The 16,259-nt window shown below is 49.4% G+C and overlaps 1 protein-coding gene and 1 long non-coding RNA gene across 7 annotated transcripts in view; one reads left to right on the top strand and one right to left on the bottom strand.

The window, feature by feature from the left end:
* Positions 1-14,645, bottom strand: part of Gab1 (GRB2 associated binding protein 1) — a 111,908-nt gene extending 97,263 nt beyond the window's left edge. For 2 of the 6 annotated variants that reach the window (XM_076571930.1, XM_076571933.1), the window contains exon 1: positions 4,813-6,350. Coding sequence is in view for 4 of the 6 variants with exons in the window: in XM_042277484.2 (XP_042133418.1) it covers positions 13,693-13,764 (72 nt within the window). In the remaining 2 variants the exon portion in view is untranslated. Of the gene's footprint in view, positions 1-4,812; positions 6,351-13,692 lie in introns of those variants that run through there. The other 4 variants (XM_042277484.2, XM_042277486.2, XM_042277485.2 and 1 more) reach the window with 4 other exon arrangements.
* Positions 6,330-8,853, top strand: LOC143273289 (uncharacterized). Its single transcript, XR_013051228.1, has 3 exons — positions 6,330-6,551; positions 7,500-7,599; positions 8,279-8,853. It is a non-coding gene; the product is annotated as an uncharacterized LOC143273289 (long non-coding RNA).
* Positions 14,646-16,259: the final 1,614 nt, after the last annotated feature.

Here is a 16,259-nt window from a genome sequence, read left to right as displayed (position 1 = left end):
CTCCTGACACCGCCTCCCTCCAAATGCTGCAAGAGAAGTCCGTCTTCAGCCACAGCCAAGAGTGCCGTGCCCGGGCAGAACTGCCTCCCAACCCCACACAAATCCCTCACCCCTCTAAGGCAGAAACAGCTTAAGAAACATGCTTGTTAGTAAGCCGGTTCATGGAACATATTTTTGAAATCATAAAAATCTCAATGGTTCTTGCTCTAAAACACATATAAGGTAGTCAATACGTACGTTTTTAAGTATATCCTTCTAATTTTCTAAGAATTGTTCTATTCCCAGGGACTAGACAATGACATCTTAGGATTGCTTGCCAGCTACCTGGGAGATTACAGAATGCTACATAACTGAGGAGCTGAGTGGCCTTCTGGCCTTTGTCCCGATCCATCAGCTGACATATGCTGTCCACTTTATCTGCAAAGCATTTCTGTTCATTCAACAGTCAGTGTGTACCCATTCACACAAAAGGGACAGTTTGGTGTCTACGACACTTTAATAAATAAGGCTTAGAATATATTTATATTGCAAAATATATTTTTTGCTTACCCTGCGTGTGTGTGTGTGTGTGTGTGTGTGTGTGTGTGTGTGTGTGTGTTGTACATTCACACATTTTTGCAATTTGCAAGAGTTGGTTCTCCCTATCCATCATATACTCCAGGGATCGAACTGAGGTCTTCAGACTTTAGGCAAGTACCCTTTGGTGGTTTGAAAGAACACTCCCCTAAGGGAGTGGCTCTATTAGGAGGTGTGGCTTTGCTGGAGTAGGCGTGGCCTTGTTGGAGGAAGTGTGTCACTGTGGAGGCGGGCTTTGAGGTCTCCTATATGCTCAAAATAATCACTTCCCATTGCCTTTCAATCAAGATGTAAGGACTCTCAGCTCTAGCACCATGTCTGCCTGCATGCTGCCTTGCTTCCCACCATGATGATAATGGACTAACTCTCTGAACTGTAAGTGAGCCACCCCAATTAAATGTTTTCCTTTATAAAAGTGGCTGGGGTCACGGTGTCTCTTCACAGCAATAGAAACCCTAACTAAGACAGACCCTTACCTAATTTTTCATTTTTTGTTTGTTTGGCTTTGGTTTGTTGGCTATTTCACTATTTGAAATCAACCTGCCTCAGCTACCCACGTGTTGAGATTACAGATCCGTACCACCACACCTGGTTTTACATTTTATATGCACGGGGATCCTAGGAGAGTAAAAGTACCTGGAGTTCACGGAAGTCACAACGTACACAGTGTGTCCGTGCTGCTGATGGAGTCCAGGCGAGGCCGACAGAGAGGAGAATGAGAATAAGCAGAAGTTAGTGTAGCTGTGGAGATAGACAAAGAAGGTCAAGAATTCACGCAGGGGCTGGAGGAAGTGCAAAAGCCCAGAAAACAGGTCTCAGGGACAACTGGGGACACAAAGTCCAGCAAAGCTGAGGCAGAGGCTGACTGAGGAGGGCAGCAACAAGTCTGGACAGACGTGGTGATGCCACATGATGAAGCCTGGTGAGCCAAGGGGAAAGGCCTGGGTCTTACCAACAGCAAAGGAACCAAAGGAACGCAGCAGAACCAACCACTGCAGCCCAGGGGGATGGCATCACTGGATTTCTGTTTCAGGTGCGTTGCCTAGCTGCCTTCACACAGAGATCTCTGCGAGACTAGATGCAGAGACCAATCAACAACTGCAGCTTTTCAGAAGAAAGGCAGCAGAGGACCAAGAGCTGAGAGGTACTGCGGCTGCGGCGGTCAATGGACAGGGTCTGTTTGGGTCACTGTTTGGGATGAGGAAAGCTGTGCTCTCAAGCCACCTCTGTAGGGCATCTGAGCAGTTTGATCCTCAGATTATCAGCATAAAACCTGAGGGCATTTAAGTGTGCGTCGTGATTTGCAGATGGGCCCTACGGGTCAGCAACCATACAAGTCACAACACTTGTATGTTTCTAAGAATTCTTAGGAAACTGAGAGCCCAGAGCTTTTGATTCTTTAAACATTATGACCATGGGCATATGTCTGCCACACTGTGCACATGAGACATCCAGGGAAAAACTCGGAAGAGTCGGTCCTCTTCCCCCACCACGTTGGTCCTGGAGATCGAGCTTGGGTCACTCCACCTGGCGGGTGCCTTTCCTTAAAGCCGATCCAGCTGACCCATCAGAGCACAGGGCTTTTAAACTTTCGAGGAGTTCACAGCCTCACAACAGATGAAAAGCCACTGACAGACGGCAGGAGGAAAGCCAGACTGGGGCTCTTAGCAACTCCAGAACTGAAGCAGACTATGGCCTGTGTCAGGAAGGCCCAGGAAGGGACTTGGTCACATACACCCAAGAATTTCTAGAAAGTGCACTCACGGGGTGACTATAGGATTCACCCCTCGCCATGACACATCTGACCCAGACAGCACAGCTGATCACATTGCACGACCTTAGACAGATCGATCATTCTCCCTGAGGCTCTTTGTCATTCCCTGTAACACAGGGGTTTGGACTCCTTCCCCTGAGTGGGGAGGAGATGTGGACAACTGGAAAGACAATATTCAATAGAGTTAATGTTTTTGCCATGAAACCAAAGAGTCTAAATGAAAAGCAGAGGACAGGAGCACACCTGAGGAAGGATTCAGAAAAGCCGAGGAAGCACTGGACAAGGTGATGCATAATTCTGGACTCAAAAGTCTACAGCTGTTTGGTTATACTGATCAAGAGACTGCACAAGGCCCCACATTTGAGACAAAGTACAGGTGCCCTCTGCCCTCTGGGAATTAATATCCTGCCACAAACACCACAGAACGATAAACGAAGCATGATGATCTGAAATAAATACACTTTTTATTGTGTATACTGTGGGTCAGTATGAACACCATCTTGAAAAATGCTTCCTGCTCGGAGCAATACACACCGATGAATCTGACCCGGCTACCTGATGGCTCACAGAGCACTACTCGATAGGACCTGTTTGATTCTGGCCCCTTTCTGGGGGGCAAATGACTTCCATACCCAGTGAAGAGGCTTGTACATAACACACCATTAGAGCAAGTTCCCTTCCCCAATACTCAGTATTTCCTTTCACTTTCTCTTGGTACTTCAAACCATTTAACTTGAAATTACCAGGGAGAACTTCTCAGGCCCACAATAACCACCAGAGGCTGAGGGTTCAAATATTACCTCCCCAGCTGAACGAGGCCCTCATTCCTCATTAAGCCCCACGCCACCATCGGAATTCAAATGATGGAAGGTGGCATCTTACCAAGTATTTCTTGTTCCAAACTGAAATATTAAAGTGCTTCTCCGCTGAAAGTCAAGTGTAACCTTGCCAACCAGCAGCGGTTAGATCTTGGCTGCCAGACTCCAGCTGGAGCACTGTGGGGAGGCCAGACCCCAGGCCCCAGGCCGGAGCTGAGAAGACAGCGAGCATGTTAATTCTTTAATTAGGGAGCCATCTCTGGGCGGAGTCCTGCAGTCAGAAGTGGCCCGGCCACATTTCCCAGTGCACCAGTAACTAAAGCTGTGTATCGGGGGATGAAGCGAGCAAGCTGCCTACTGGGTAAAACACGGTCACCACCCCAGTCCCGGCCACCTTACAGTGGTAACCCAAGTTAACAGCAGAGCGGAGGGGGCTCCGGAAACAAAGACTTACTTTTCTCTGACTTCTGAAAGTTAGCAAAAACCATTTTACAGCGACAGTCAAGCCAAGGCATTAAATAGAGCAGAAAAGCCAGCAGTAAGACAGGCTCACAAAACCCTGAATGCCATAGTGCAAGTCAGAAAACAGGCCTTCCAACTAAAGTGATGTTTACCTGGGCTAGAGAGGTGGCTCAACACTCCTATCACTTACTGCTCCTGCAAAGGTCCCAGGTTCGGTTCCCAGCACCTATGAGGTGGTTCACAGCTATCCATAACTCCAGGACCACGGGGTCTGACACCTTCTTCTGACCTCCACTGGCACCAGGCATGCATGTGGTGATGGCACAGACATGCATTCAGCAAATATTCATCCATGCAAAATTAAGTAAGTCAGTCTAAAGAATTCTTAAAATAAATAAAATTATATTTATCTGCTTATTTCACGTAGTGATCCAATGTTAAGCTAAATTCAACTTAATCTAGTGTTATGAGAGGTGTTTTCCCCGCTTTTCTTCAGAGCAGCCGTCAGGCCTCTTTCCAAACAGAAAACAGAGCTGTCACTGTTACTGTCCATGCACTGTAGTCTTGAGAAGACTGTCTAAAATGGACTCAAGCTACCTGAGTCAAAGCAAAAATAAATAAATAACAGGGAAAGGAAACACACTTGATAGTACAGTAAAGCGAAGTCCAGTAATTTTCTTCCTTTAAAAAAATGACAGGAGATTTTTTTAAATTGAAATGAAATGTTTAAACTTTAGTATATTGTTTTTAATTCAAAAAACAATGTGGTGATGTGGTTCCCATCTCCCTTTTAGGACATTGTGTTTCAGAACAGACATACCTAGGCCAAGTAGGAGTTCAAAGTAAGAAGGAGAGAGAGAGAGACAGAGACAGAAACAGAGACAGAGACAGACAGAGAGAGAGAGGAGAGAGAAGAAGGAGGAGGAGGAGGAGGAGGAGGAGGAGGAGGAGGAGGAGGAGGAGGAGGAGGAGGAGAAGAAGAAGAAGAAGAAGAAGAAGAAGAAGAAGAAGAAGAAAAGAGGAAGAGAACAGAATGATTAGAGCCTGTTAGTAAATGCAGTGTTCTTTCCAGTGTATAAAAACGAAAGATAACTTAGTTTAGAAAAATGACAGACATTTCTAGAAAACACGCCAAGGCAGGGAAGGGTGACTTAACCAGCAGGAGAATATTGAAGAACTCACGGTTCCCCTTCCAGCAGCTTCTGCTCTCCAAACCGCACCTCCACGGTGTGCTGTCCCTGTCACAAACAGCCAAGGCAGGCCGCATGGAAACTTTTTGTTCCAGATAATAGTTCAGGACAGGACTTGGCGGCTAAAAGTTGTAATCAGCAAGCTTCAAGAGCTAAAGTAACAGAGATAAGGACCAAATATGCAGTACAAGGCCCTGCCTCTCACAAAGCTGCAGGACGGCCAGAAGCCTGTGAGCTTACCACTTGGCTATGAATTTGGAAATGAGAAATTTTCAAATAGGGAGATTTTTCCCCCCTTCTAGATGGATAAAAGAATTGCCTAAAATATAAACACACTCTTTCTTCCAGCTCAGGAATCCTTGGATTATTTAAGGTGCCCATGTGTGGAGTTCAGAATGGTCCAACAAAAACTCCTAGCTCCTGAAATGACTTTTCCCAATGACTCTAGAGGGCCTAAATGTTGCCTACAGTCCATGAAGTTCCCAAACCACCCCCACCCCGAGTTTGCGGTGGAAGGGTCTATGTATTTAGCAAATGTGGAAATCCACTTCACAGCAGACCTCTTTCCCTCAGTAATCCAAAGAATACTGATGTTATCTGTGCTGTCGTCCAAGAGGAGAAGAGAAAGAGCCTTGCGAGTCTAAGTTTTCCCTAATTAGCGGACACACGGACTGAGATAAAAGGAGTCACAGAAATGTGACTTCCCTCCAAGTTCAAATGGCAGAATCCGAGGGAGCTCTAGCTCGGGAGAAATGAGGCACCATGTTAACGTGAGGAACCCCCACATGCCATCAACGGTCAGACGAGGTCTCACGTGATCCAGTGGCGTGCGTTATTCTCGCCCCTCCAACACCGGCTGGCACTCGCACAGCTGGGCTAAGATGGCTTCCAGAACCCAAGCTCTGACGCAGAAGCAACGAATCAAAGGCTCTTTATTCTCCTTCCCACCCGAGCATGCTCCCTCTCTGGTGTAAACTGAAGCCTTGCCAGAATGAATTATTTAGCTCAAAACAGACACAGAGAAATCTTAAATAACACAGGTTCCTTGGAATTTTAATAAGCCCAGGTGACCATACAGGTTGCTGTTTCTTTCTTCTTGGTTGCCGAAAACACACTGTGGTTAGGTGCCCGTGAAAACCTTACTAGGTCATTGCAGAGACAAAACTTCTCTAAGTTCCAGCTGACACCCAAACTCCAGGCATGAAGCTCGAGCATTCTGAAGAATCTCTTGTCACGTTGACATTCTCTTTCTTTACTGAAAACCATCCTTCCCTTAGGATTCTGCCATGGCTGTCTTCCTGGAACAGCTTGAAAGTCTGGTGACAGGTTGTCTGTGGCTGCCTTCTTCCTGCTCGGCTCTCAGTCTCAACTGAGGCGATTGTAATCTGTAGTCCTCATCGGGCAAGTCATCACAGATAACGCCACAGCCAATCTCTTAAAAGCTATTTAAATGTTCATGCATCTATAACTTGTTTCCACAGATTAGAAACTCCTCACAGACAGGGAGTGGACACATGCCTCCACCGCATTCCACACAAGGCCCAGGACCAGAGCTCCTGAAATACCTGTTTATTTATTCAACCAGCAGATAAGCTGCGCAATGAGCCAGGTACTGCTTGTGAGTACACCGGCACCCTAGTGCTGCGGCCAACTGTCCCTCTGCGTTCTGGACTGAGAGGAACCCTGGGGAGGCCACAGAGAATTCCTACCATGTTGCTGCAGCTACCAGAGGTGAGCACTAAGGCCTAGCAAGCAGCGTCCTGGCTGCCCTCTGACGTCAGGAAATGTCTGGAGGATGCTCTGGCTGGAGCTTTTACTGACACCCCCCCCCCCCAGGGAAACAGGATCAGGTGGGAGACCAGAGGCACAGCAGGGCACTCAGCCTGAGTTTCCTCCTCCCTCGGCAGGCCTAAGGCACACTGAGACCCTCAGTGCTTTTCATCCGATCCCTATTCTGAGACACGGTTTTGCTATGGAGTCTCAACTCAGTCCTCCTGCCTCTGCCTCCCAGGTGCTGCGTCTGAACCACAAGGACCCCTGCTCATAAGGCATTTTAAAAATAGACAAGCTAGCCTTTTAAAAAAGCTAGTCTCAAACTATGTAGCTTAGGGGTGACCTTGAACTTCTGACCCTCTGCCTGCACGTCCCAAACGCAGGGATTATTGGTGTAGTACACCATGTGGTTTTATGCAATGCTGAGGACTGACCAGGCTTCATCTGTCATGCATGCTGGGCACACTCACTCAACTGCACCACATCCCCAGACCAAAAGGGACTGTAATTTTTTTTTAAACCAGCAAATTTCTAAATCTGTAGTCCTGACAGCCTAGGCAATTTAGCTGACCTTCTACCCTACCTAGTCTTGTTTACCTTCAAGAACAGGGTGTCTAAAAGCCAAAAGTTCCTCTTCAGGTGGGCTAGCCAAGCTGGAAGCTGTTTGGACCTAAGTTGGCTGAGAAAGAGACCACCAGATGGCTTCTAGCTCTATTATAATCCCATCTGCACGACACACCTTCCGATGTCAGTACAGTTTACAGTCGCCACGTTGACCCTGGAAGGAACCATAAAATGAACAAAGAGAAGTGGCCCCAAATGCTCCATGAACTCTCCGCCCATTCCCAGAAAAGACATGAATATTCTCCACATCATTAGCCTATCCTCTCTTCATTTCTGTTCCAGCCTCGAACTTTCCCAATCCAAGAGGTGAAGAGGTGAAGACTCTCTAGATTCACTTCCCATTTCTGTTCTTGGCGGAGCTGAGCGTCTTCTTCACAGTCCCGTGAGCGCCTGCATCTTGGTTTTGGTTCCACAATTTTAGAAGAAAAAGAAGGATCCAGTTTGGGGGTAAAAAGTGTCAGAGAAACTACCACATGACACAGCTTCCAAACAGTAATTCTGAACCCCCAAAAGTTTAGGGTTTAGGGATCTGGCAATGCTAACGGGGAGCTTTATACTTACCATTCTGCCCAGGCACAACAAAAGAATTAACTATCATTAACTAGTAGGAAGGCTTAATGTAATTGGTAGTTAAAGCCCTGTGTTAATAGACAATGGTCATGCCACACTTCAAAAGGTGGAGTGGAGACAGCAGGCCTTGAAGTGAACGCTCACTAGCATGAAGATAACAAGGAAAAACATCCTTCCCCAGAGATGCCAGTCTTCACTGTAAGGCTGGGAGAGAGGCTTTAGTTTGGTACACACTCTCCGTTATCCTTGAGCCAAGGGGATGCTGCAGACTCCCCACCCATGTCAGATGTCAGGTGCCCACCCAGTGAGAGGTGATTTCTGTTTCTAGGCTCATTTCCAGAACTAGGGGTGAGTTCTCAAAGTCCAGACAGAAGCTGCCCTGCTAACTGACAGCTGCCGCGGCCGGGTGACAGACAGATCACCACCCAAGAACTGGCGAGGCCTTGCTCCAGGGCTGTCCGCTAACAGGCCACCTTGCTCTGGCTTCCCAGGCAGGTTCTCCGACTGAGAAGGAACACCTGCTCCTCACTGACAGCTGCCCAGAGCTGACAGCCGGCTGTGTGGAGGCGCTCACTGGGTGTCCAGGCTGGAGGCAGACCACAAGAAAGCTCCCCCTGCAGAGATACAGTGAGTGCCAGCTGGCTTGAGGCAAGCCTTTATTAACTCATTTACATCTATTTCTGTGAAAATTTCAAATCCTAATGAAAATTCCATCAATGCTTTAAAAAAAACTTTTTATTAGGTTTGCTCTTTGAAGTTTTCAAAAATGTATAATGTTCATTCTGGATATTATAATCCCCACCAGCACTTTTAAAAATAAATCCTCATGAATCTGAACACCTATCAAAATGTATATTTTTTAACTATCAGGAGAGATGTCCAATGGGCTGTCAACACAAACACAAAGATAAAACATTTAGGGAGATAAACAGTCTAACTACTCTGACCTGGTCATTTCATTTTACACATATGCACTAAATCACCACACTGTAGCCCCAAATGCTGAGACAGCAGTTAAAACATGAAAAAAAAAATTTTTTTGAGACATCACCTTGGCAAGCCTCACATCTACTAGCAAAGATGATCTTATTAATCTTATTTTTTTATTAGGTAGAGGGGTGTGTGTGTGTGTGTGTGTGTGTGTGTGTGTGTGTGTGTGTGTGTGTGTACACACGCACAAGCGCTATGGAGCTTGGGTTCAGGTCAGAGGGCAACTTTCAAGAGCCAATTCTCTCCTTGCAAGGATCAAACTCAGGTGATCGGGTGTGCTCTTATCCACTGAGCCATCTCCCCGAGCCAAGGCTGAGCTTGAACTTTGGATCTTCCTGCCTCCATCTCCCAAGTGCTGGGCTTGCAGGCTTGAGGCGGTGTGACTGGTTCAGAAGTGCTGGAGATCACATACAGGACTTCCTGTACAGCAGGCCAGCCCGAGCCACATCCCAGCCCTGCAAATTTAATTTTAATAAAAAATCTAAGCCGGGCGGTGGTGGCGCACGCCTTTAATCCCAGCACTCGGGAGGCAGAGCCAGGCGGATCTCTGTGAGTTCGAGGCCAGCCTGGGCTACCAAGTGAGTCCCAGGAAAGGCGCAAAGCTACACAGAGAAACCCTGTCTCGAAAAATAAAAAATAAAAAAAATAAAAAAAAAAAAAAAAAAAAAAAAAAAATCTGAGCACTACCTTCGAGCTCACTCATCTCTCTAACCCTGGTAACTCAGCTCTGGCCATCATTCAGCAAAACTGAATGAAAGATGCATGGGATGCTCACTTCCAATGTGAACCGACTGCAGCAAGCTGCCAGGGAATGAAGCATGCAAAAATTCTTACCGTTTTGCACAGAAAAGATTGAAAAGGAATGACTAAAGAATCGGCTTTCATCACGTCTCACTTTTTCTCTCTCTGAGAAGCTCAAGGAAAGCTCCTCTACCAGATGAGCACGGACAGACACAGAAGCTGGAGCTGTAAGAAATTCATCAGGCGCCACAATTTGAGATGGACTTAGAGATGAAACCAATATAACTGTGTTGTGCATGTGCATGCAGTATGCATGTGTGTTTGTGTGTGGGCACACACATATAATGTACAGGTGCATGTGTGTGAGTATGTGTGCAGGCTCACAGAGGAGATCAGATGTCTTCCTCAGTTGCTCTCCACCTCATTTCTGGAAGAAGGAGCTCTCTTCAGTGTGGGAGCTGATCTGGCCAGGCAGCTGGCCCCGAGTGCGCTGGGTCTAGTTCCCTGGAGCTGGAACTGCAGATTGCTGCTGCTGCCGGATCCGCCCTGCTATTCACAGGAGTTCTGGGGGCCAGAACTCCAGTTCTCATCTTCATGAAGATGAGGCAAAGTGACCTTAACAGTCATCTTAATCAGTGTCTGGACTCCCCTACAAACACTGCCAACAGTGAGGAGAGCTTCAAAGTCCCACGGGCAACATTTCCCAGAAGAACCATGATGCTCAAACTCCCAGAAGTCTCATTTAATAATTACAGTACAAGCCTCCAAGATAAGCTTTTCGTGGTGAATCTGCTCATTAAAGACCATTATCAGGCAGAAAGATGGCCCAGAGGGTAAGGCGCTTCCCCTAAGCCTGGCAGCCCGAATTGGATACTCAGGACCATGGGGGAAGGAGAGAACAGACTCCCACAAGTTGTCCTCTGACCTCTACCGAATGTATGCACACACACACACACACACACACACACACAAATACACACACGCATGCACACGCACACGCGTGTGCACACACAAATAAGTAAAGACTAAAATTTTTTAAAAAAAAGTGCCAAGTGTGGTGACATATTTTTCATCCCAGTACTGGGCAGGCAGAAGCAAACAGATCTCTGAGTTTGAGGCCAGCATGAGCTACCTATCAGGTTCCAGGCCAGCCATGGCTACACAGTGAGATCCTGTCTAAAAGAAAAAAAAAAAATCAAGGAGGTGAAAGATGGCTCCATTGTAGAGCACTTACCACTACTCTATATGAGGCCTCAGGGCCTTGGGTCCCACCCTCATAAACACTCAAAAAATGAAAAATAAAAACCATTATCAATCAGTCTTCAGCCTGCTTTGCAGGATTCTTTCCACGAAAGAGAACAAGAATAGAAAAACGCATATGTACACACCTCTATCCTCCCTGGTCAAAACTACTGCAGAAACGAAGCCGGACACCAAAGTCAAAGGTTCTATAATCTGAGGGTGTCAAGCCTGGGGACTAAACCACTTGGCAGTCACCTGTCCACTGTCACCCTGGGCCATCCTCACCTACGTCACGTCGGCTGGAAAGATGGCTCACTCGATAATGTGCCTCCCACAGAAGCGCAAGGAACTCAGTTCAACCCCAGTCCCTTGTAAAAGCCAAAACGATGCTGCACCTTGTAATGCCAACCCTGGAGAGGTGGACACAGGCGGCGCCTGGATCCCACTAACCGACCAGCCAACCCTCATCAGTAAGTCTCAAGTCCCAGGGAGACACTCTGGGAAAAACAGGGGATGGCTCCTGAGGGATGCCATACCTGAGGTTGATCTCTGGCTACCACACGTAAACATATGCATACTGGCATGCAACACACATTAACACACATGCACACACACACACAGAAAACACCAGCTTCCCACCAACCAAGAAACCTCGTGGCTTCTCCCACATCATTCTGCTTACTGAAAACACAATTTAGAAACCTGGTTTTCTCCTGAAGGCATCTATGAAAATCCGCACCACCCAACCTGGACACGAAGATAAAAACCACTTTCCATTTTGGCCGCCTTTCTCCACATATACTTACGTTGCCGTTCCCCACACTTTAACAAATTTAAGAGCAAAGGCTGGGTCTTGCGCTTCAGCACTGGGTACCTGACGGGCACGTCTTGAGTTCTCAGCTAATAGTGACTCACAGAGAGTAGAGTCTGAACCGACTGTATGACCCAATCCAAGTCCCACGTTTAGCGAACTGCTGTAATTTATGGCCATGCCACCCTGCATGAGCCCCCTCTTCCGAGACTCAGAAGCTAACAGGGTTTGGTCTAACTGGGACTCTAATGGGAGAAAAACTGCTGTGGTCAACAAACGATACATGTAAATATTCATAATCATACACATGTTTATTCCCCCCACACTTCCATTTATTTTTATCTATGTATTTATTATTAGTATTTGTATTAGTAATAAACTTTATTTTGCTTTTGTGGTTTTTGTTTGCTTTTGAGATATATAGCCCTCGCTACCCTGGAGTGTGCTATGTAGATCAGGCTGGACCTGAAGCCTCCATTTCTGTCTCTCTGGGGGTGGGCACATACCACCATGCCCAGTTTTTATTTTATTTGGCCCTTGTTAAGACTATTTGTTGTTGTTGATTTTCCTCCTTTCCTCTTCTGTCCTTCCCTCCTTTGGCTGGTGCCTAGTACAGAGCTCAGCTACTGAGTCATAACCTAACAGGAAGGAATGCACGGGACTTCCATTATCGTGATCAGCAAATATGCTGTGCTTCAGTTTCCCCAAGTATCCCAAAGCTATCTTTCCTAAGCAGTGCTTCTCAAGTCCAGAATCCCCCTTCCCTCCCCTTCCCTCCCCCCCCCCCCACAGAATTACAACCAATTCTGAAGACGCCACTGCCACTCTCAAATTTTTGGAATCAAGTTGCCATCTCTACCAAGAAATCCAGGAAAACCGTGACAGATGGAGCGACATCTTTGGGGATCCTCTGACAATTTATCAAATCATATCTTTCAATGAAATTGCTGGTCTGTGATACATTCTAGCAGAAAGTAAACCAGAAACTCGCTGGTGAGCTCTGTGAGATAAATATTGCCCGTTTTGTGCAGGGAAGCAGTGAGCACTCGGATTAGCTCGAGGTGGGGGTACTTGGTGCAGAGTCCCTTCAACCAGAAACAGGTTCCATCAAAACCGGTAGTGAACTCTACTTAAGGGGGTACAGTGTACGTTTTGTTTTTGGAAAACACGTTTACTCGAAAAATATTTCATTTCTTTGCTAGCAGGGAACATCGTAAAATTAGCCGATCTGGAGGAAGACTTAAGATCCCAGACTCCTGAAGAGGACACAGATTTCCGCTGAAGTAGTGTAGGTTCCTTCGAGATACAGTTTTCCTAACAGCGAACACAGTTTAACTCACAATCGGCATCTTGAATCAATTACACAAATACCCTTTGAGCTGTTCTGGTGCCCTGTAAAAGAATCACAACACCCAGAAACCCCTGCAGGCTTCAGCTGTCCCCTCCTGCGGGGCTTGACAGCGCGTCTGAGGCGCCCAAACATCAGCCACCAGGCTCCCCCCAGCGCCCTCCTGTCGCATCAAACCGCCAGCGTTCGGGCCAAACTCCAGTGTCCCTCAAAGCAAAACCGCGAAAATGTGAACCCTGCTAAGCAGACGGTAGGGCGCCTAAGAACACCCCCCCCCCTTTGCCCTGTTAGAGTATTTTGAGAAGTTCGCCAGTACGATCCCCTTCTCGCGTCCACGGTTATCTTCCCTCAACCTCCTAGAGGCGCAGAGGGGGCGCGGACCCACGGGAGAACCAATGATCACTACTACCTCCAAGGTTTCTCGGTGCGGGGAGATTTAACAGCTCCATGTGAATCTGGTGCAGAAAATAAAAGAAGGCTCTTTTTCCCCGTCTCACCCCACCCTTGCTAAATGGAATTAACAACGAAAAGTATGAAGCCAGCTTTGAGCCTGGGCCCCTCTCAGGGGCGACGAGGCCTGCAAGGGAGGCGGTGTGCAATATGGAGGGAGAAAGTTTGGCCGCCAAGTGGACGCCAGGGTGCGAGTGGACCGCACCCGGCCCGAGGCCAGCCGGCCGAGAGAGGGATCGAGGAAGGGGAGGGCGGGATCCCTGGAAAAGCTGGGCGAGCAGGCTGCTGCTGCCGCGGCCGGCGGTGCCCTGACCGGTACTTACATAACGCTTCAACTTCTTCTCCGGGGGGGACTTGCGGAGCCATCCCGAGCAGACCACTTCGCCGCCGCTCATGGTGCACGCCGTGAGGGCTCGAGGGCCGGGCACCGGAGGGGTCGGTGGAGACGGTGGACGCGCTCCGGGCACGGCCGCCACACACAGCCCACGGGAACTCGCAGATTCCCTCGACGGGGCGGGCGGGCTCCGCGCGCCCTGGGTCGGCGGTCGAGCCTCTCTTCCGCAGATCCGCGGACCGAAGCGGAACCCGAGCGGGAGCCGCGGGGACCAGAGCTGGCCGGCCTTCTTTCAGTGCACCCTCCTGGCCGCCAGGCGCGCCGTCCCGCCGCCTCGGCAGCGGTCGGGCTCGGCTGGGACTCTGCCGGGACCCGGAGCCGGGAGCTCGATGCCCCGCGCTCCGCCCCTTGGGGACGGGACCTCCCGCGAGCGCTCCCTGCTGCGGACCCCACGCTGCACGCGCACACACAATGCCCGCGCGCGGTGTCCGCTCCGCCCGCTGGCGCTTTCAGTGAGCGGGGCGCGATCTTTTCCTTCTCCCTGCTCCGAGGAGGGAGCCCGGGAAGGCGTACGGCGTCCCGATGGCAGCGGGCGCAGGGACAGGTCCCGATCCGCCTAGGGAGCGCGAGGACCGGCGGCGAGGCGTGGGGCGTCGCCGGGCGTCGGGGAGGTCGTGGGTCCGCGGCGGGAGGGTGGGTCTGCGCTCCAGTCTCCGACGAGGGCGGGGATCAGCACAGGGACGAGGCGCAGGGCGGCTCTGCTCCGGGGAGGGACCCCTCTGTCCCGTCCCCTGCGCTCCTCCCCCACCCGGGGGCGCGCGGCGGGTTCGGGGGGGCGCGGCCCGGGCCCGGGCCCTCCTTCTTCTGGCCTTTCCGCCTCCCCTTCCCACGATCGGTCGCCTCGAGCTTCTGCCCAGACTTTCTCTGAAACTCCTCCGGAGCGCTTCCAGCCAAAACAACAAGGGCCGGGAGGCGGGGCCGGCGCTGGGAGGGAGCAAGATGGCAGAGGCACCCTGGGATCTGTAGTCAGCCGGCGCGCTGGGGTCCTCGCCGCCCCGCCGCCCCGGGCCCGCGCGCTGGGGAAGGCGGCGGTCTCCCGGAACGCAGCGCCACCCCGGCACGAGCGCAGGAGCGGCGGGCACGCTCGCCACCCCCGTCTGAGTCTGCCACCTTGACACTATCCGGTGTCAGGAGTTTGTACTCGGTTGTACCCTCGCGATCCGGAGTTTCGGAGGGTCTTCTCGACTTGACAGCCTGAAAAATTAACCCAGCCAAGAAGGTCCCGGTCGCGCGAGGCTACAGGGCTGCGACCCCAGGACCAGGAGCGTGCCATGCTGTGCACCGGGAGATGGAGGGAGACCTCCAGGACGCCTAGGGCCTGACCCAGGAGCGGTTCTGCCCAGTGGTGAAATGGCTAAACCTCAACAAAGCGTTCAGTTGCATGTATTTCTGAGACACAATAAAGTCTCACACTACCTCCATTCGTGGGTTGTTTCTTCCAGTTGGCTTTGTGTTTGCTTAAAACCTGCCCTAGGATGTTGGACAGGAAGCAGAATCGTACTGGATACCCTAGTTCTGTTTACCTTCTTGTGTGTTTTACAGTTATTATATCTAGGCCGAGTTTGACACAGTCGTATAATAGAGCTCTTATTTGTGGTTGTATCTGGAACAAAGCCTTGGAACAAATCTTAGAAGGTAATATAATCAGATAAAGTGCTGGGTGTGGTGGCACAGGCATTTAATCGCAACTCTCTGGAGGCAGAGGCAGGCCTGCTCTCTGAGTTCAAGGCCAGTCGAGTCTTCAAAGTGAGTTCTAGGCTAGCCAGGGCTACAAAGAGAGCCCCAGTCTCAAAAAGGGGGAATTGTGTGAAAATATGAATAGATAAATGAGCATTTCTGAAAAGTATATGCTTGGGGCTCTCCTTACAAACAGGAGTTTGGAGTGTTGTAGGTTGTAGAGAGAAGACAGTGCTGGGAGCCTGCCTGCCCTGGTGGCACACCTGCGATCTCCACCCTGAGGAAAAGAGGTGCTGAGTTAGTAATCAGACAAAAGCCCTGCATATAAAAAGGGGCATCGCCCTCCATTCTCGCCAAAGTCCTTTTCAAATGGAAGTGTGGTCTATCTCGTGTTATTTAACTTTGAGAACTTCAAATAGAGCTTTTTATTTCAAGTAAGTTTCAGTTATTCTATTTCTATACCCCAGCCACTTGGGAGTCAGAGGCAGGAGGATTGCTGTGAGTTTCAGATCAGCCTAGGCTAGAGCGTGAGACTATCTCAAAAAAGGAGACGAATTCAAAGTGTTGCATTAGGGGCTGGAGAGATGGCTCTTGGGTTAAGAACACTGGCTGCCCTTCCTGGGAACCTGCGTTTGCTTTCTAGCATCCGCATGGTCCCAGGGCATCAGACGCACTCTTCCGGTCTCCATAGGTACCAAGTGTGTACAAGGTACACAGACATACGTGTAAGCAAATAGTGATACACATAAAGTAAAAATAAATTTCAAAAAGTATTGCCCTAGATTTATCTTTGAGCCCATGAGATATGCCTCCACATAT

This window comes from Peromyscus maniculatus, chromosome 5 (genome assembly GCF_049852395.1).
Source record: "Peromyscus maniculatus bairdii isolate BWxNUB_F1_BW_parent chromosome 5, HU_Pman_BW_mat_3.1, whole genome shotgun sequence".
Classification (NCBI taxonomy): domain Eukaryota; kingdom Metazoa; phylum Chordata; class Mammalia; order Rodentia; family Cricetidae; genus Peromyscus; species Peromyscus maniculatus.
The sequence above is the reverse complement of the archived record's forward strand: the minus strand, read 5'-3'. Positions and strand labels throughout refer to the sequence as shown.